Source organism: Stenella coeruleoalba (assembly GCF_951394435.1).
Source record: "Stenella coeruleoalba genome assembly, chromosome: 5".
NCBI lineage: Eukaryota > Metazoa > Chordata > Mammalia > Artiodactyla > Delphinidae > Stenella > Stenella coeruleoalba.
In genome coordinates this window covers 79,567,037-79,588,073 of record NC_137150.1, presented here as the reverse complement: position 1 = coordinate 79,588,073, position 21,037 = coordinate 79,567,037, and the positions used below count along the sequence as shown (strand labels likewise).

The window sequence follows — 21,037 nt, the reverse complement described above, 5'->3', positions numbered from 1 at the left end:
GGCTGCGGGTGCTCCTAGGAGAGCGGCGATTTCCTCCCGAGCTGCCCAGTTATCTCCAGAGTCGCAGAACAGCTCTCCGAAGAGCGCGTTCTCTCCCCCACCCCGTCCTCCTCAACCCACCCACCTACTTCCTCCAGCTCCATACACACACCAGCACGGAGCTGCCAAAAATTTCCACCCTCCACCCCCCTCCCTAGCTAACTTCCTTCCAGCATTTCCTGAGCTGGATGATCCTAGGATTTGTAAGACAGGAAAAAAAGGAAGGCGTGAGGGCGGGCGAGAGAGACAGGATGCTTGTTTTTCGTTCTACCAAAGCCGTCTGAAGGCAGGACAGCGCGCGCCGGGCAGAGGACCTACGGCAGCCCCCGGGCTGTCCCCGCGCCCCTGGCCGCCGCCGGCTTCCCCGCGCTCTCGGCCACTCCCGGGCTTCTAGAAGACGGACCGGAGAGCTCGCCCTCCCTCCGAAGCGGAGGAGAACACCCGAAGACACCGCGGGAGCCCGTGAAAGTCCCTGGGACTCCAAGTGAGGAAGTGACACTCCCAGCGCGCCGGCCCGCCGCTGCCAGCTCCACACGGCCTGCGGTACCGCGGCCCTGGAGGAGAGCGCCGTGGATTTCAGGCTCCGCGCCCGCGCCGGGCTCCGCGCCCCGCGGGCTCCATGCGCGCTGCCCCGGGCCCAGGCTCTTCCCCACGCCCATGCGGCCCCCCAGCGCCGCGCCGCAACCACTGATCTAACCTCCCCCGGAGACCATCGCAGGCGCGGTGCCAAGCAGCGGGGAGGGGAAGACGGAGGGGCAACCTCTTTGGGACTAACTCATGAAGAACAAGGGTGCCAAGCAGAAGCTGAAACGAAAGGGAGCCGCCAGCGCCTTTGGCTGTGACCTGACGGAGTATCTGGAAAGCTCAGGACAGGATGGTAAAGTGCCTTCGCCTCCCTCCCCCCCCAACGCCCCACCCCGCTTCTTTTTGTTTGAGAGAGAGAGAGAGAGAGGGACTCTCGTAGGGCGTGTTGCCTTCAATTCCCAAGTTAATGTATTCCAGGCCTGAGCGCTCACTGTGCTTTTTTTTTTTTTTTAAACATACATGATTCCTAAGGTGCGTAACGCTGCCACCCCGACGTGCAGAGGTTGTGTCAGCCCTTCCGTTTGTGTCACCCAAGCCATTAATGGGCGGTGCGCCGGTGCTGCTACACGTTTAACCGGCCACCTCTGGGGCTTGGGGGTGGGGGGCTTGAGAGGTCCTGTTCCCAAACTTTGGATGTCGGAGGGGAGGGAGGAGGCCTCGATCTGTGGTGTGGTGTTCAGTGGGATTCTCTGGGTACGTAATTATGACCGCCTTAGGTGTCCCTCCCGGGCTCTCCGATTTCATCCGCTCACATCTTTTTTTATTAATGTGCTGGAAGGCGGGGGTGCGGTGGATCCTGGCCGGGGGAGTGGTTGCACAAACATTTTCTGAATTTCTGAACTGATGCCAAATATATAGTAGCTCCCTCCCTCCCCTTCCCAACCCCTCAGACCCTCTACCTCCTCTTGGTTTTCAGATTAGCGTTTGGTGTGTCTGACAAGAAGAGTGTTGTAAAAAGGTCAGAGGGCCTTGATTTTAAAATAGTTTAGGGTCTGTACATGAAAAGGAGAGCCTCTATGTTTTCAAGGTCGGATTGGGGAAAAAAAAGGGAATCCTCCAGGGTAGAGACAACTTATTAAACGTTTGTTGGGGGGGGGGGAGGGCGAAAGAAAACAATCTATAATACAGTACCAGCATTTGAAGTGAGAAGTTTTTAATCAAAGGAAAGTTGAGGAAATTGAGCATTAAATGACTGCTTTTGTTAAGGTTGACTGGCCCTGCACTTACCCGTGACAAAAAGGCCTTGTCTTCAGAAATTTCAGTGAGGGAGAAAAAAGTCCACTATATGGGCCTTGTGTTTATACATAGATAGATACAACAAAGGGGGGAAACTGAAGGGCTAACTGCAGAATAACTCTGCCTCCAGGAAAATAATCTCAAAAACTATTTGATTAGCTCGTATCAAATGTGCATCTCAAAAACAGAGCAGTGCTTTTGTTTCTATTTCATTTTTTTAAGGACTTAGCACCACCTAGTAATTTGCAGTGGTGTGATATTCCTGTGGTGTCCTTGAGTTCAGGGGCTGCCATGTCATTAGGACAGATGGCTTAGTATTTTACAGCTTGGGAGACCACAGGTTTCAAAACTGCCTCTTTTGAAACTGGGACACGACTGAGTCAATTCATGTAATCCTCTCCAACAATCTGGAGAGGTAGATTTCAAATAACATCCTTAGGTTGAGATTTTTTGAGTGTGAGAGAACTCCAACTATGCATCTTAATCACTACCCTCAGAAGTTCAGAATGAAATGGTTCTCCTCCACCTGTTTTTGCAGGGGGCCTTCAGATTCATGTCCATGTTCACTTATGAATGCTCCTGGATACCACCTTTCACCAAGTGGGTGCTCTTCTGGGCCCTCACTCCAAAGCTGAGAGTTGCATGGAGGTGCTTATCAGTCCTGACTCATTCTTACAATGTCACAGATCCTGGGATGAACAAGGAATCCTAGGGTTCTGTGAAGACTCCTCAAAGGCAGCTTTAAACGGTTCCTCTTTCACCTGATTTATATTTTGGGTTTTTATATATGTTTCGTTCAGGAAAAAAAAAAGAAAAGGGGCTACTCTTAAAGAAAAAATAAATTGAAACCAGTACCCCGTGCTCTTCCTGCCCTGGGGAGAAAGGAGGGAAGCCGGGAGAGGTAAAGTGACCGGCCTAATGTCATACAGTCAATCATGAGGGACGCAGAGGGCTCTGGCCCACTAGCCTCCTCTCCCCTCCCTGGCATCCTTGTCTAGGCCAACATTCTCCTCTAATGATTTTTTTTCCCGTTAATTGAAAGCAGACAGCCCTGCCCCAGAATCAGCAAACTTTCAAGACTGACATACCTGAATAAAGTTCCTTTGAAACAGAAGGAAATTGACCCACTTAATGATCCACACACCATTATTGTGCCACGTAGGAATTAGGCAGGCATAATAAGCAGCTTATATAAATGAGAATAATTAGGATTTCTTTTTTCCCACATCTAAAACTAGTTAAGCAGTTGTCTCTTATTTTTCTTTTAGTGTAGCATCAATAAATAGAGTCAGTGCTAATGTTTTCTCTAAAACAATGTGTCCTCCTCATGGACTTTTCTGAAACATGTATTGGTTAATAGACAAGGCCTGGACTCTGCCCCCAGGGAGGAAAAACTGACCTGGGTAGTGCCCCTTTGCTCACCACCTTGGAAGTTCAGCCCAGAATCCTGAGGGTGACAAGTCAGCATGGTAACTAGGATCTAGAAGGCTGGGGAGGGCCTCACAAGACTGACATCCCAGTTACTCAGCTTTGGAGGTCAAGGATAAAATGAGGCAGAAAAGTGGATTCAGGTCTGGGAACACAAGGGCAGAAGGAAAGAACAGAGATGTGGGGAATCCAAGAGAACCCATGTGTTTGGGGAGGGAGGGAATTCTCTGAGCTGGGGTACAAGGCAAAGCTGGTGACAATTAGCTGTGCTCAGACCACCTGAACATGAGGAATTTATACCCCCGGACTGAGCACAGAGGAAAAATGTCATCCACTTCTGCCAATTGCTGTAACCCAGTCCTGCTACCTTCAACTGGACAAATCTAATGAGGCAGGGTGACAAATAGGTGTTTAACTTAGCGCAGACGTTGCTCGGGGCCAGTGTTGTTCTTAATCTTTAGGAAGCTGATGAAAAGCAGAAATCTTTCCTTAGAAACACACACACACACACACACATACACACAAATCGTGTATACAGTTTCTTCAGGCAGCCACACAGATGCCATGTTCAGGCTCTGCTCTTGGTCGTCCCAAGCTGCACGTAGGGTTGATACGAATGGCCAATTTCCCCCTTTTGCTTCTTTGGCCACTTTTCTCCAGGCTGGTGAGATCACCCAAGAATGGCATGAAGTTGCTCCTGGCCAACTTAGCCAGTGTTTCTTTCCCTTCCCCTCCAGCATGGTGGCTGCTGCCCCAACCCCTAGCTCTCCCCCGGGAACCAGAGAACTTTCTCTTCCTGTCTGGAATAGAGGGAGAAGATCATCACTTCCTCACTGCTGATGCTGAAAATAGTACAGCTTTCTTTTTCTTCTTTCTGACCCCTGAATACAAAGACCCTTGCTTGCAGCTGTGTGATGAAAACCACATCATTGTGTCACCTGCAGTTGGGAGGCTGTGGGTGAAGCCCCGTGAGGCCAGAGTGCATCCCAGAGCATTTCCTACCTCTCCCCTCTGAATCAAGTGCTCTGGGTCTTCCCACAGTGCTTGAAAATGCTGGGGCCAGGAGTCAAGGGACCAGTAAGAGAGCATTACAGGAAAGCTATCTTCTGCCTCCGTGCTGGTCCCACTCTAAGGGCTGAGGACTTCCTCACCCTTCCCAACAATCTCTGCCATTTGACTCACTCCCTGGTAAAAAGGGATAATTGTCCATGCAATGGTTTGCCATGATGGTAGCACAATAGAATCACTTGGGGAGCATGAAAAAAAAGTTCATGTCCAGGCCCCCTCTCAGAACAATTAAATCAGAATCTCTTGGTGCCCAGGCATGGGTATGTTTTAAAAGCTTCCTAGAGGGCTTCCCTGGTGGCGCAGTGGTTGAGAGTCCATCTGCCGATGCAGGGAATGCAGGTTCGTGCCCCGGTCTGGGAAGATCCCACATGCCGCGGAGCAGCTGGGCCCATGAGCCATGGCCACTGAGCCTGCGTGTCCGGAGCCTGTGCTCCGCAACAGGAGAGGCCACAACAGTGAGAGGCCCGCGTACCACAAAAAAAAAAAAAAAAAAAAAAAAAAAAGCTTCCTAGATGATTCTGGAATGCAGGAAGAGTTGAGAACCACTGCTTATAGTGCAGGGGTTTACAGATCATTTTCCCCCTGGATAAGCAGCCTTGACTATTCAGAATGTACCCTCTGAATGTTTGATAAGAACCTTATTCCTGAAGGTTTTTTTCTAGTTCTTATCAGGTTGAAAAGAAAAAATATATATGTATTTGAATCGAGGGATTACAAAAGGTTCATAACGAGTAAACACCCATTACAAAATATAATTTTAAGCTTGATGAGAGTAAGACGGCCCCAGCATTTCAAAGAACAAGGATAGGGCAATGGGAACTTTGAGGCATAGCTATTCTACGTTTCTGAAGCTAAGTCATTCTCTCACTTTGTTTATTCGCTTATTTAAGAAACCAGTATAAGGTGCTGTGGAGGTACAGTAGGAGAGAAAGAAACAGGCACTCCAGACTCAAGAAATTTACAGTCTAAGGGATGTGAACAAACTTTCAGAAACCAATGGCTCAATTAAGCTTTGAAGTTAGCTGTCATGACTGAAGGAGAAAATGCAAAAGCTTTTATCTTCAATTAAATAGACAAAAAATCCAAACATAAACAGGAGCAGAGTGTTAGCAAGGAAGGTGAATATTTTCTGTTCACGAGAAGATTTAACATTGAATGGCAGGGACATCCTCTTTGGGTTAGTGGTCTCCTTCCCAGCGTCTTGCCTGGCATCGTTTGCACACCTTTCCGAGCTAATTCTTCATCTTTGGGTCTCAGCTGCTGCTGGAAACCTTCCCTGATCCTCCCAAGTCAGGTGCCCCCTGCTGGGGGCTCCCATTAAGAGTTCTGGAAGCCTACAGCCTGGGGTAGAATCCTAACTTTGCCTGTTCCCAGCTGAGTGACCCTGGAGCAAGTTACTTACCCCCTCTGGGTCTCACTTTCCTCATTTGTGAATTGAGGATAAGAGGACTGGTGTGAAGAGAAATGAGTTACTATGGGCAAAGCACTTAGCAGAGGGTATGCGTAAGGTAAGCTCTAAATGTAGCTGTTGTCATCATAACACCCTGGACTTGCCCTAGCATAACCACATGCTATCCATGACTGAATGCATGAGGGCTCCGATGAAGCGAGTAAATGATATGGTCAGATGGGTTAATTAAGCACCAAGAGGGACAGGAAGCAGATTAGTTGTCCCGCTGAATGGAGAGTTCACGGAGGGATTTCCCAGAGCCTCTGGGGAGTGGACCATCAGTATACAGTGGTGGGAGAGCAAAATGTCAACCTGAAACTCAAGGGCCCTCAGAAAGATCTGAGAAAGGTACCCAGCCACTCCCGGACCTTCAGGGAACTGAAAGAGAAGTCAGGTCCTGGAGGTGGAGTTTGTGCAGACAGAACAGCCACCTCATGGGCTTGAGTTCAGAGGGGCAGCCCCAGATCTGGGCTCCCACAGTGAAACAGGAAGAACTAAAAGAGGAGGATTAAGGCTTTTAAACCTGGAGCAAGCTGACTGATTGCATGAAGCCAAACTGTAACTGACTCTGCATGGTCTGGTAAACAACCCATCCAGAGGATGGAAACAGCCATTCCGCCTACCCACACCCCTCCCTCCTGCCCAGTCTCCAGACCTCTGCCAGGAGCCCCTTGAGGACAGGCATAGCCTCGCCCTTCTTCCACCCCTACCACCCCCACTGGCAGCTGCCCAGATGCCTTCCAGCCGCTGGAGGCCCAGGCCTTGGGACTGCTAAGGTAGCCCCAGACCTGCCCTAGAGCCCAGTGGACCATCTGCTGGGGCAGAGGGAAACAAGTTGGAACTGGGAACACATTTTCCCATAGATGATGCTGTACGTGGTGGATAAGCTCCCCAATGCCATCAGAGCGGTAGTTTTTGATACATTCTTTTTATTTCCCCCCTTAATCCATTAGGCATCTGTGGGCTAGCCTGGAAACCTTTTCCTGTGGGAGTGGGGATGAGGGGAGAACACGTTGTAAATTCCAGAAGCTGACTGACCAAGGCAGTTCTGAAGCACTTGCTAGGGACCGATTGTTCCTGGGGGTCACCTCCCTGCAGAAAGTTTCCTGGGATTCCGTGGCAGAGGGTGGGAGAGGAGGACAGGGCTGAGAGGTCCAGGACTCAGTCTGGGGATAAGAAGTGCCCCCCAACTCCTCTTCCATTAGATATTGGAACAAAGTAGTGATAGACCCTCTGGTTGGGACCACCCAGTGCTTATTTCCTCCAGAACAGGCTAGTCAGTGTCAGCTGCCGGGCACCTCCCCCCCTCGCCCCCCACAACCCGCACCTTCTGGGTCTCAGGTCTCCACTTTCCTTGGTCTGGTTCCTTCACCCCAGTCTTGAGGCCCAGGAACATGGCGCTACCAGCTCTTTCGATTTTCTATTTTGTTTTCTTTTTCACTCATTGCTTGCCCTGTATTGAAGCCAAAGTGGCATTTACCCACTTGTCACACTTCAGATTTAATTTTCTTTTTGCTTGCAGGTGCATTCCCACCTGATTTTCTGTTTCTCTCTATGCCCCAACACAAATGTCACCCTTCAGTTTACTAGGTTTTGGTGTTCCTGCCTCAGAGGACTGTCCTTGAGTCCTGATGGAGGTGGAGCCACAGCCTGATGGAACTTTAGGTGTCTAGATAGCAGCCCCCCACCGTCCCGCTAATCTTCCCCCCAGTATGCAATTTTAGGTAAGCCTTAAAATAAGGGACCCCTGAGAAAGCATGATGACTTCAAATCAGAAGAGACAGATACTGGTGCTAGATTTTTTTAAGAGCAGCTTTTGATAGAGAAAGCTGAGAACATTAGGCTGCTAAAGGAAGGGGGAGGAAGGGGGGGTGTCTTGGAAGGAGAGAAGGGACCCAGAAATGAAAGCTGAGCCCCAAACCACACCTGCTTGTTATTTTTAATTGTAGAGTTACAGTCTGCATTCATTGCTTACTATGTGCCAGTCACTTTATACGTACAAAGTAATATTTTCGAAATCTGTAAGAATTGGGCATTTTTACCCTTTTTACAGAGGAGAAAACTGAGATCCAAGAGGTTAAATCACTTGCCAAGATTGTAGAGATAAGAGAGGCAAGATTTAAATCCAGATCTAGTGTGACTCCCAAAGCCAAGCCTGTCTTAGGCACAAACACAATCTCCCAAAATAGCATATTTCATAATTTGACATTTATGTTACAGTTTTGTCAAAAGAAAAAAGAACTAACCTGCAAAACATAGCCTTTTCTCCCTTGCGTTGTTCTTCCCCCAGCCTAGATGGAGAATAGTAATAATAACAGCTAACGTTTGCATAGCACTTCACCCTCTGTCAGGAGCTTTTCACACACACGTACTCTAACCCCACCTAGTAACTTTCAAGTCCCCTACCTTTTCCTCCCAGGCCCCTCCCTGCCTACTGCAGCCACAATCCTCCTTCCCTCCTGGAACAGCACTTGCCTTAGAGTCAGAGGCACCCAGTTTGATCCTCATTCTACCTGATATTCTGTTTTCTCACTGGCTTTGTGTTTGCAAGTGGACGCTGAGCTCGGCTAAAGGCGGGTGGCCTTGGGCGGGTGGCCTTGGGCAGCTCATGCAGATTGGGTAGCTCGCTGGCCTCCCTGAGGCTAACACACAGCAGATGATTGATGGACCCTGTTTCCTCCTCAGGAAGCCAGAGTTAGAGCCCTTCTAGGAAGCTCAGGACCTGGGACATTGCTGATATGCTGGAACAGCAGGAATCCAAGATTGTTCAAGGTTCCCCACAAGGGCGCATAGCTACTCCCAGTTAGAAATGGACCCAGGCTTTGCACGGGGTGCCCCAGAAACACTGACTATCCCTAGTGCCTCACCAGTCACTCCTTGGTATGAATCACATTCTTGGCGGGGCCCCAGAACCAACTGAGTTTCTGGGATCGAGTCTCAGGCACTCTTTGTTCTAGTTCAAGCCTGGCTCATGCATACCATGCCCTGGTGCCATGCCCATGGCCTGATGCTGACCCAGTATGCCTCTGGGGGACCCCTCGCCGCCACCCCCCAGAGGGAGAGGGGTGAATGTCACCCTCCCCAAAAGCACCTTATACCAGCTCTTGCTGTTACAGACAGCAGAAAACAGTCTGACATAAAAAGTAGGAGGCTGGCAAACTAAATAAATCTATAGCCTTCGTGAATTGAGCTAATTTGTGTAATTATGCATATTTCTTTCTCTGGCTCTTTTCATGGTTTTATTCAGAAACCATCTTGTATGGGGCTTTCAATTCAATGCAACAAATATTTAATGGGACTCTAATATGCTGGACACTCTGGGGTTTACAAAGATGCTCTCAAGTTGCTCTTGGCCTAGTGGGTTGCGTAAGACAGGAAAATAACCAAAAGAGTACCAAGAATGAAATGAGGGTTCTACAGAAGGTGCGAGCGGGAGATGCTAACACTCAAGGCAACCGAGTGAAAGAGAACTATGAGTGGATTGTTTGTAAGGGGGGAATAAATCAATAAAACAATAAGCATCATCTGACCCGTGAGGAATGACGGAGATATAGAGTGGTTGGTTTCTACAGACAGGAAACCACATGGTTTTGCCTGATGCTTGTAATTGGTCACACCCTCCTGAGCCCCGGGGGAGAAGATGCTTAAACTGTGGGAAAGGTAGTTGACAGTGACTTGTAATGGCCAGGCTTGGAGGGAGGGGACCTCCAAGCCTGCAACCCCTTCGGCTGCACCCTTGGCCGGGGTGACAGAAGCTGTCTTCAGTGGCAGGAGAGTGATCCTACTGTCGGGAGAAGGCACTGTAGCTGATCACAAGTGTGGCAGTTGGTCTGGCTGTGTCTGCGCCTGGCCCAAGAGCAGGGGAACGGGAGATTCTGTTAAAACATAAAACTTTTAAAATGATGTCAACTGACCACCCTAAGTATGTTTCTTGATTAAATCTACATGTGCATAAATGTGCAGCCTCAATCTCTCCCCACTGCATGTGGAAAGTTCTCTTTTGCCCACCCCCATTTTATTTTATTGTTATTTTTAATTTTATTTACTTTGGGCTGTACCACACAGCTTGCGGGATCTCAGTTCCCCAACCAGGGATTGAACCTGGGCCATGGCAGTGAAAGCTGGGAATCCTAACCACTAGGCCACCAGGGACCTTCCCCCTCCCCCATTTTATATATGAAAACCAACTCAGAGAGATTAAGCAACTTGCCTAACATCACCCAGCTAGGAACTGGGAGAACCAGAAGTCAAACCATGTCTGTCCGACATTAAATTCCGCTTTCCTAGCTTTGTCTCCTCTGGACCCAAACAGCTGCAGTCATGCCGGCAGTAAATCAGGGTCTGATATGCAGAGCTGCATTTACCCATGCATTGCCAAGGTGATAAGTTCAGCAGGATTTAGTTCAACTTTAATAAAACTGCTGGCAATGGAGTTCCCATCCCCAGTTTTTCAAAGTCAAACGTTGAGGTTCCAAATGGCAGGATTCTAAACAGAGAGCATGCCCTGTTACCATAAGTAGCCCCTTCCACCACTGCTTTCCCATCTGTTTCCTGCATGTTGAGTATTATTGGGAAACAATGATGTCAACTCTTCCATATAAATCTACACCTCCCTATTGCCCCTCCCCTACAATGCATATTTTTGTTCTTCTTTCTGGCTTTTGTCTTGCTGTTCTGTTCTTTAAGGACTCACGCTTTTTGGCGTCAGTTATTGGCTTTCTTTTTAATATGTTTTAGCTATTTAAGCTTCATTGTGGCCTTCAAAGTGCACATGCTTCTCGGGTCCATATTTGGAAAATCCTTTGTTTGGCTAATAGCTAGAGTATGGGCCTGGTGTTAGTGGAGAGAAGCCATTTTGCTTTCTGGAAAAGCAAAGCTGGGTGCAGGGCTCTGAATCCGGCTCAGAGCTGAGGGCACAAACCCCACTCGAGGGCTCTCAGGGGCTGCATTATAGCTGTTGGACCCCGGACACAGAGCCTGCAGCTGAAGGTCAGGAAAATATATCCATCCAGTAACCTGTTTTCCCTTACCCAAGCCTGACTCTCCAATGAGACTTGGTTTCCTCAGTTCCCCTTTTTTTACTGCTCCTAAAGTCAACTTGGTTTCAGAAAGGAAACGGGGGAGGCTGTTCTGGGGGCAGGTGGGAGGGGAGAATATGAGTTCTGAATTATGGGTCCAAGAGTTCTGGGCCTCTCTTTTTAAGGGTCTGGCAATGATACTCAAACTTTACTGGGCATCAGGATGACTAAAACTGGAGTGTTTACTTTTAAAATTTCATTTCATTTAAAATTTAACTTCAGAATTTGAGAAATATTGGTTAAATTTTAGTACACTTTAAGGAGTATTAGAAATACTCCTTAAGTTCTCATTTGGACTCCTTGAAACAAAATGGACATCTAATAAAAGTTTCAAATGGGCATTTGCATAGGTCCAGTAGTATCTGGGTCTGTGGAGAACACACGATCCCACAGAATGAGTTCTACAGTTTTTAGGGCTGCAAGCTGTAAAGTGCCATTGCAGGTCAGTGTTTTAGGTCAGTCCCTCGGAGATTCTGCTCTTGGAGGTCTGAGATGGGGCCTAGGGATCTACATTTTGAAGATGAGCTCCAGGCGATTGTGATATCTTTGGCCTACTGATCTCACTTTGACTAGCTTGTAAAAAGAAGCAGCTAAGTGAAACCACATGATTTTTTTTTCGTTATAGTTTTTATATTGCCCCAAATTTCAACAGTGAACGTGTATTTTTACTACTTAAATTGAGGGGGAAAAATCTTTTTAAATTATTATGGGAATGTGGTATCTTGATTCATTGAATTTTTCATAAAGCCCTTTTGTTCCACTCCTTATTTAAAAACATACTCTTCATAAAGCCTGTTAGTTTGATGTCCTGCCTTAATAGATGCAGTTTAGTGAAATCAATTAACCTCTCTGAGAAGCAGTGCCTGTGGCAAAGTGGCTAGTATGTGGCTTTTATGCTGATAGTCTGCCTTGGTTCAAATCTCAGCTCTACCCCATGCTAGCTGTGTGACCGTGGACAAGCTACCAAACCTCTCTGTGCCTCAGTTTCCTCATCTATAAAGTGAGGATTGTGAGAATAATAGTGCCTATCACACAGGGTCATTATGAGGATTAAATAAACTAGTGCACTGCCTAGAATTTAGTTAACCTTCCATAAGTGTTAACTGTGGTTCTTATTTCCTTGGTGATGAGAAATCTTATCCTGTTTCAGCCTCATTACTCAGAATGTGGTTCCTGAGTAATGCTACAGACAAGGAAGTTGAGAAGGAGATGAGAACAAATATTCCAAGTCTCCCATATATCCCTAGGGGTTTCCTTCTTTCTGTTTTTTTCTTTAATTCTCTTATATACACACAATTATTTATTTTCTTTGGTTGAATGCATAAAAATGCTGGTTTTAAGATTCATATCTGTTGATATAGATTTCTGGGGTGGGAATGTGGTAAACTTTCTAAATTGTACATTTCTGTAGTAATCAGAAAAAGAAAACAATTTAAAAGCAAAACTGGAAAGAAATAAAATGAGGGTTATGGGTTCTGGCGAAAGGCTATAATCATAGTGACCGCCATCCAACCTTCTACTTTCCATCTGTATTTCAGGAGAGTTATAAATCTGGAAAATGAGTCTGTTTCTGTCATTGATGGAACAGTGTAAAGCCGGGGTTTTAGCTGGCCTGTATGACATTTCACACGTGCCTATTTCTTTGCTCCACAATTGCATTTTGACAGTTGACTGAATGAGGTGTATCTGGCTCAATTTTAGGCCGTATGAACAGCATCTTAGGCTGTAGAGGGTGTGGATCAAGGGATCCACACTGCACTCTTCACAGGTTGAATCAGATAGGGAGTCTGTGTTCATTTCTCAGTGCTCCATTTGAAGCTGGAAGCTTATACACAGGAGTATATTGAGAAGGTGATCAGGATGGTGAAGTTTAGACCTTTATTACGTCTCATCTCCAACGATTGTCATGGTTTCCTAAATTGTCTCCTTCCTTGAGTAGAAAGAAAATGAGCTCCTTGAAGACTGACCTTTCTCTGTTCACCTGTGTGTTAGGTGTCTACGGGGCTGGTTCCCTTCTGGAGGCTCTCAGGAAGAATCTTTGCTCCCTCTGGCCCGTCCTCACATGGCCTTCTGTCTGATCTCCTGCCTCTCTCTTATAAAGACCTTGTGACTACATGAGATAATTCAAAATAATGTCCTCATCTCAAGATCCTTAGTTTGATCACATCTGCAAAATCCCCTTTAGCTACATGAGGCAACATTTACAGATGCCAGGAATAAGGACCTGGACATTTTTGAGGCACCATTACTCAAGCTACCACAGTCTTGTTTCCCCCACAGCATATGGTTGGCTCCATAGATATTAATAATGTGAATGAAGGGAATAGGGTGGTGATTGTGAGAGTGGAGGAATAGATGGACATCAGCATTTACTAAGCAGTTTCCATGCATCAGGCACGGGGTCAGCTGGGACACAGGGATGAGCAGGCATTATCTGTCCCTGTAGGGGCTCACAATCCCACGCAGGGGATGGACACATCCTCTGCTGAACCTCACACAAACCACAGGAGGAAGTGGATATCATCAGTTCTGACTCAGAGGAGCTAGATCTTCTACGATGAGTGGAATCTAAGTAGTCTCTGCCTGAAGGGGTGATATTGCAGACAGAGGGAACAATATAAGCAAAGGTGTCGAGGTGTAAAACAGTATGGCAGGATCGACATTCTGGAGAGAAGAACAAAGGGAACAAGGTTGAAGCCTGAGCCACCTACCTTCCTGGATGAGGTTTATAGTAAGTTCCAGATTGAGAAAGGAAGAAGAATCTCGAGCCACATTCAAAGCGTGTGTCCTTTTTGCTGTTTCTATTGTTGCTGTTGGGAAAAAATTGGACCCTAGTCTAGGAGTAAACTTCCTTCAGGGGGAGGAAAAGTGAGGTGCCCCAAGCAGCTGTAACTCAGGCTTTCAGAGTTCATTTCATCTATTTATTTTCCATCTTAGGAAATTTCATTTCTCTCTGTCTTATGGATGATAACCAGAGTGATGTTTAACATTTCAAATCCACGTTTTATTTGAGGTGAAAATTTTTGTAACATTCGTTCCCACCTGCCTCCCGCTCACATTTCTACTCCATCCCATCTCTTTTTCCCTCCAGCTTTCTCTTCATCCTGTCATCCCCCAATTTAAGAAACCATAGAGCAGATATCAGACCTATTGTTCTTGCCAGTTCTACTCCCAGGTGCCCTTTTGAGCTTGGCCCCGTGTGCTCCCATTCCACTCTGGGCTGACTGTCCCCACCTCAGAGCGGTCTTCCCTCCCCACCGGCCTAGGTCCCATCTCGGAGGAGACCTCAGGGTCCCTTGGAGGTGGGACTCCCTGTCTTGTGCCCGCCTTGCCCTTGCCAAATCCCAGAACTCCAAGAACTAAAAATACTTCAGTTTTTGCTTCTCCTGCTGGCAGGCACTCAAACTGATTTTGTCCCTTGTGACTGAATAGCAGAGGCCCAGAAGGGAGTGAGACTGGCAGCATGGTCAGCCGCTGCCTGAGGGGGCAACAGGGGCTTGTGTTCACTGCGGACAACGGGCATCTCTCTTCCCCCTTCACTGGGGTAACTCCTCTAGCGGTGCTCTGCCATCCCTTGGCTCCTGAGTAGGAATGGCAGGGGTCATGAAAAAATGCAGGATGCAATTTTAATGAGCAATAAATACCTGCTACAGGTGTGAGCCATCCTCTACCCTTGTAAAATTATTAAAGTAATTGTTAAAAAGAAATCCAAACGATACAGAGATTTATAAAGTACAAAGTCCCTTCTCACATCCTTGCAGTCCCATTTGCCAGTTCACAGTCTGGGCTGGATTCATTGAGACCAGTTCTGTCACGAGAACTTTCCCACTGAGGGAAATATGCTCTATCTACACTATCCAATAAGGCAGCCACTGCCGCCTCTGGCTGTTAGCACTGGAATGTGGCTAGTGCTACCGAGGAACTGAACTTTAACTTTTAATTAATTTAAATTTATGTAGCAACATGTGGCTCATGACTACTGCGTCAAACAACACAGAGACCTTTCTCTGTGTATGTACTAAAAAATACACATATTGAATGATTCTCTGTTTTTTTCCCCCCCAAAGTTAAAGTTACAACATACATATGTTCTGAAGTACGCTGTTTTAAATAACAATAGATCTTGGAGAATGATCCATTTTTGTGAGTATAGTTCGATCTCACTCTTTTTAATTACTGCCTGAGATTCTGCTGAATGGATGGTTTTTAAAGTTAATTTTTTAAAAAAAATCAGGTATTACATTCCCGTGGTTCAAATTGTAAAAGAATTTAAAAGGTATAGCAAAAAATCTCCCTCCTATTCCTGTCCTCATCCTACCTGTTCCTCACCTGGGAAGGAACTAGTGTTAATTTTCTTGGAAATCTTTCATAGATATTCTGTGCATGTACAAGCAAATATATATATACTTTTTATAAAATACCATAATTTATTTTTTTAATTTATTTTTTTATTGTAGTTGATTTACAGTGTTGTGTTGATTACTGCTGTACAGCAAAGTGATTCAGTTATACATATATATATACATTCGTTTTTTATGTGTATGTGTGTGTATATATATTCTTTTTTTAAATAAATTTATTTATTTATGGCTGCGTTGGGTCTTCGTTGCTGCATGCAGGCTTTCTCTAGTTGTAGCAAGCGAGGGCTACTCCTCGTTATGGTGCGCAGGCTTCCCATTGCAGCGGCTTCTCTTGTTGCAGAGCATGGGCTTTAGGCGTGCAGGCTCAGTAGTTGTGGCACACGGGCTTTGTTGCTCCACGGCATGTGGGATCTTCCCGGACCAGGGCTTGAACCCGTGTCCCCTGCATTGGCAGGCGGATTCTTAACCACTGCACCACCAGGGAGGTCCCTATACATTCTTTTTTTAATATTCTTTTCCATTACGGTTTATCATAGAATATAGTTCCCTGTGCTATACAATAGGACCTTGTTGCTTATCCATTCTATATATAAAAGGTTACATCTGTTCACCCCAACCTCCCACTCCATCCCTCCCTCAATCCCCTCCCCCTTGGCAACCACCAGTCTGTTCTCTGTCTATGATTCTGTTTCGGTTTCATAGACAGGTTCATTTGTGTCATATTTGGGATTCCACATATATGTGATATCATTAAAATACCATAGCTTATTTAACCATTTCTTTATATCGAAATCTTCCTCTTTTTTACAAGTTCCTATAAAGCTTCTCTTATTGTCTAAATACTGTTCAATTGATTTAGCATTTATTGAGTGTGTTGTATGGGCCATGCATCATTTTCGTTGACAACTTCTATTATCTGTAACTTATTGAATAGTAATACTGCTTCCCTTTGCTTATGATGAGGGTAGAATTTCCTAGCTCACTTACTTCTTATTATACCTTAAACTTGTTTTCCAGTCTTCCTGAGGGATGTTGGTTAGTCAGCCCATATTCTGTCCGTGTGGAGTCCAGGCCCCAGGTTAAGGCTGAGGCTGGGAGCAGGGAGCAGTAAGAAGCTATTTGCTGGCATATCCATGGCATCTTGATAACAGTGCTCTGGTCATCTGAGCCAACCTGGCCCAGACCACAGAGACCCGGGAAGAGCAGCAAAAGCAGGTGAAATGGAGGTGGTAGCCTAAACAGGAAAAGTATCCCAAAGTTGATCATACATATATTTTGCAGAAACTAAAGCCAGAGTGTATCTTAAAGTAGGATTGAAATTAGTTACGATCGTAGATTCTTACAGTGGCCAAAAGGAGAATGTCTTGATGAGAGCTTGTCACCAACGTCACTCACTAAACCCTTCAATGGCTTCCCAATGCCCTCGAGACAAACATCAACTCCATAAATACCAACAAGGTTTACCAGCCCATCACACTCAAACACCTGCATCCTCTGCGGCCTCAATGGACACCATCTCCCCACCTGAGCAGGTCCCCTGGCCACGTTGTACTTCTCGTGGTTCCTCGACAGTGCCGTGCTCCCCTTGCCTCCCCGTGTTTGTACATGCTCCACCCTCCGTGTAGAACACTCTCCCTGTCTCTCTTTTTAGCTCCACCACCTCAGTCTTGCCAACTCCAACCCATCTTCTGGGTCTCTGCTTGAATGTCTCGTCCTCCAGGATGCCTTCCCTGATCCCTCTGACGAGGGGTTAGGGGCCCTTCCTATGTGCTCCCATTGTACCCTGTACTGAATGTACCACTCTCAGCCCCACCCTATTCTTGCCTCATTCTAGACTCTAGCTGACCCTGGACCAACTCTGTGAGATCAGGAACCATGTCCCCTGGTTTATCAGTTTACCACTGGCGCCTAGCATAACACTCACAAATATGTGTTGAAGGAGTGGATGGACCCAGGGAAGGGCAATGCTGTCTTGGGTGTGTGTGGTGGTGGGGTGGGGATGGAGGGTGTGTTCTGCAGGAGTATTTTGCACATGTGTGTGCATCTGTCATGTGTCTGTGTTTCAATGGGGAGACTGTGGAGGTGGAGGAGAAGCTGGGTGAGCTCTGGTGAAGCACTGGTGGAGCTTAGGGAGTCTTCATTTGGCAAATAATCATCATCTGGTTTTGGGCAAGTCATCCCACTCTCTGAATCTCAGTTTCCTCATCTAAAAGACAGGAATGAGAATTTGATGAGATAATATATGGAAGAGGGCTTTTAAAATGGAAAATAAATACTGTACTGATGCTACACTTTAGACCCTAGTGCTCAGAAAGGGCTGAATGGCCACAAAGGCTGTACTTACTGATACGCTGTGAATCTGATGCCTCTTTGTAGCTAACACTCACTGCCATACTGGAAGGAAATCAGGAGAGCTGTTTCCCTTATGTGACCCTCCCACACAGCCTTGTGCCTCCCCCAGACCTTCCAGCTTCAACCATCTGCTCCCAGCAGAGGATCTTCAGGGTCTTGAAGTAGGTCATGCTGGTGCACAGCTGGGGCTCCAGTGGCACCCCGTTCACTCAGTACCAGGATCCTCCTATACCAAGGCAAACAGAGAGATAAGTGAACCGGAAGCTAAATCATCATGTTCAAGCTGAAAGAATCTTAGGAAGTCTATCTATCCAAACCTCTCATTTAACACATGGAGAACCTGGGGCCCTGGAGAGTACAGTTGCTTGCCCGAAAAGATGCAGCTGGTCCAGTGAGGTTTTCTGGCTGCTCATTGGTGTTGGCCAGAAGTCATGGGTCAGCGTGTTTCTCAGAACCAACCAGCATCAGGGATCCCTGAGACAGGAGAAGAGGCTCAGATGATGATGCCTTTAGGAGAGAAGGAGGGTTCATAAGACTCCCTCACAGCTTGAGGAAAATATCCTTTATTATATAGCTGATTAAAAGGATGACATATATTTACCGGCATAGAAAAATGTCCAACGATATTTAAGTAAACGAGTTTACAAAACAACACCTAAAGTGTACGTAATTCCATTTTGGTAACAATACATGTAAGAAGAATTCTGGAGGAATATGCTCAAAACGTTAACAATGGCTCTCTTTGGATGGATCCTTTTCTCTTTCTTCTGTATACTTTGCTGTGTCGCTGTCTGAATTTTTTTTTTAATGATGAACATGTATGTTTATACTTTGAAAAAACAATAAGGTATTTTCATTTTTGTAAAAGCATACATATTCTCTAAATTTCAACTTTCTTTACTCTGATTTTGTGTTCATCAGACACCTTTTGTCATCTGTAGCTTGCTCTCCTATGCAAGAGCTTCCATCTATATACGGCCTAGACCCAATTGTGAATTCCTATAAAAAATGATGACATTGCCGTTTGACTTTACAAAGTCATCCCCTCAGAACTTGGTTGCAGAGGACAGATCACTCTCAGATGAACCTGCCAAATTCAGGCTCTGATTCTGCCAAGAAGACAAAGACCCTCCTACCTGCGATGACTCCACAGAGGCCATGCACACACCTCTCGAGTCCCTCCCTGAACATCAGCTGAACCTACAGTCCTCATGGCCGCTGCTTGGGGTTCAGGGTAAAGCGGTCTTGGAAACCTTTGGCATCGCATCCCTGAAGCCCCAACGTAGGGAGAGAGCTTTGGTTTGAGGTTGTGCAAAAGCATGGCTGGCTGGCTGGCTCCTCTGGCCACTAGCTGACACTCATAAGAGACTTGCATGATACCAACAGAGTGTGAGATACATTTTTGGGGGGTTTGTAAAAGTGAGGTCCATGCTACTAGAAGGACAGAGAACCTGCCAAGACTGCAGGGGACTGAGGGTTGGGGAGTGACAAACCCTTACATGGCACCTTACAGAGTGCTTGCACCAAATCCTCTCTTTTGTGCTTCACGGTCCTGTGAGTTAGATGAAGCAGGTCATCATTACACCTGCTGCATAACCAGGACACTGCTGTTCCCAAAAGACACAAAACTAATCATGCCAGATCTGTGGCCTTTACTTACTACTCGCTAGGATACAAGATTTATGTACATCGTGTACATGTTTAAAGCTCTGGATTGGGAATCAGAAGACCTAGGTATTTGCCATGTAACCTTGTGGGATTCCCTTCATCTTTCTGAACCTTAGCTTCCTCATCTGTAAAATGGGGTTAATAATACCTGTCTAGCTTGCCTCATGGGGTGGGGATCTGACAAGACAATGGACATGAAAATAGTGTGCTTTGAAAATAGTGAATTGCTAAAGGATTATAAAGTATGACTAATTTCCCAGTGTGGTACTGAGGGATATGTGTTTGAGTAACTTTTGCTAAAGAGAACTGTTATTTTAGGACTGGATAAACTTAATACAGTCCACAACAATCCAATAACCCCCAGCCAGCTCCCTAGGAACCCAAACCTTCTATTTTCACACCCCCTGTCCCGCTTCGGGTAGATTCTCTGCTTTGAAGATAAGTAATCAGGTTTCCAGGAAAAGAGAGGCATCCCTGACCAGCTGCTGCTTCTCTCCAAATCCCCTGGGTTGGAGTGGGCTTGAGTTAGGGCCTCTTCCTGAAATAGTTGCTTGGGGGACCATACTTTAATCCTAAGAGACTGAGCTTGCCTGCTTATTTTGAGGGCTATTTAAGTACAGATAACTTTAAATCTGTGCTATGGAATTGGGAGATGGGAATTGACATATATACACTATTGATAGTATGTATAAAATATATAACTAATGAGAACCTACCGTATAGCACAGGGCACTCTACTCAGTGGTGACCTAAATGGGAAGTAAATCCAAAAAAGAGAGGATATATGTATATGTATAGCTGATTCACCTTGCTGTACAGTAGAAACTAACACAACATTGTAAGCGACTATACCCCAATAAAAATTAATTATCTTTTAAAAAATCTGTGCTATGCTTTTCTTATAGCAGGGGCCACTAGAGAGGCCTGAAGGGAGGGCTCTGGGGTCCCCCCACCGTGCTTAAGCCAGAACACTCTGCTTTCTTCAGTGCTCTTTGTTTTATGCTTCAGGGTGAAATTTATCTGAACAAAGCACTTCATGCTTAGAAGAAAAGTCTGAAAACCACTACTACTTAGATCTGCAAATCAGCAAAACTTTTTTGTCTCATAGTCACCCACCCAGCCAACTATTTATCTCCCATGGCCCCTCCTGACCTCACTAATACCTCCTCTCTGAGATCTGCTGCCCTTAGGTTTGCCCTGGAACCTTTCCTCTGGGCAGTCCAGGTGTTATGTTGTGTCTTGTTTTGTTTGGAGATAAGACATCTCACAGAGCCTGCGGAATAGACATGCAAAGTCAGTTCTGGGGGTGAGGGGGGGGGGGGAGACTGCCCTGATATGTAACACGCTGTTTTGTGTTTTACATGATGTGAGAAGGTTCCATTTTCAATGGAAACAGTAAAGAAATGAAGCAGAGCCGAAGGGCTGGCCTTAATGCCACTTCTCTAAATTTCTATGAATAGTTCCTGGCCTTTTCGCCATCGTGAATGTAAATGTGTCTATGTGAACAGTGGCAACAAAGAATAATTTCTGGCACTACAGATGCATCCCAATGAATGTTTAATGAAAGAGAAGAAAAGAGAGGAAAAAAGAAAGGAAGGGGGATAGGAAGGAAGAATGGAATTGGAAGTTGGTACAGAAAAGGAACTTTAGAAGTTTTGAAGCAGCCAACCTAGGTTGAAGTCCTGCCTTTGCTAATGATGTTTTGTGTGACGTGGGGTTAAGTACTGCATGTGACATGGAGTGACATATAATATATCTGCTTTATGAGGATA

The 21,037-nt window shown here is 46.1% G+C and overlaps 1 protein-coding gene across 1 annotated transcript in view; it reads left to right on the top strand.

Moving 5' to 3' along the window:
- The window catches only part of ARHGAP31 (Rho GTPase activating protein 31), a 113,091-nt gene continuing 92,054 nt past the window's right edge, over window positions 1-21,037 (top strand). Inside the window, exon 1 of the mRNA XM_079922988.1 lies at window positions 1-916. Coding sequence (XP_079779114.1) covers window positions 817-916 — 100 coding nt within the window. The 5' untranslated portion in view covers window positions 1-816. The remainder of the gene's footprint in view (window positions 917-21,037) is intronic.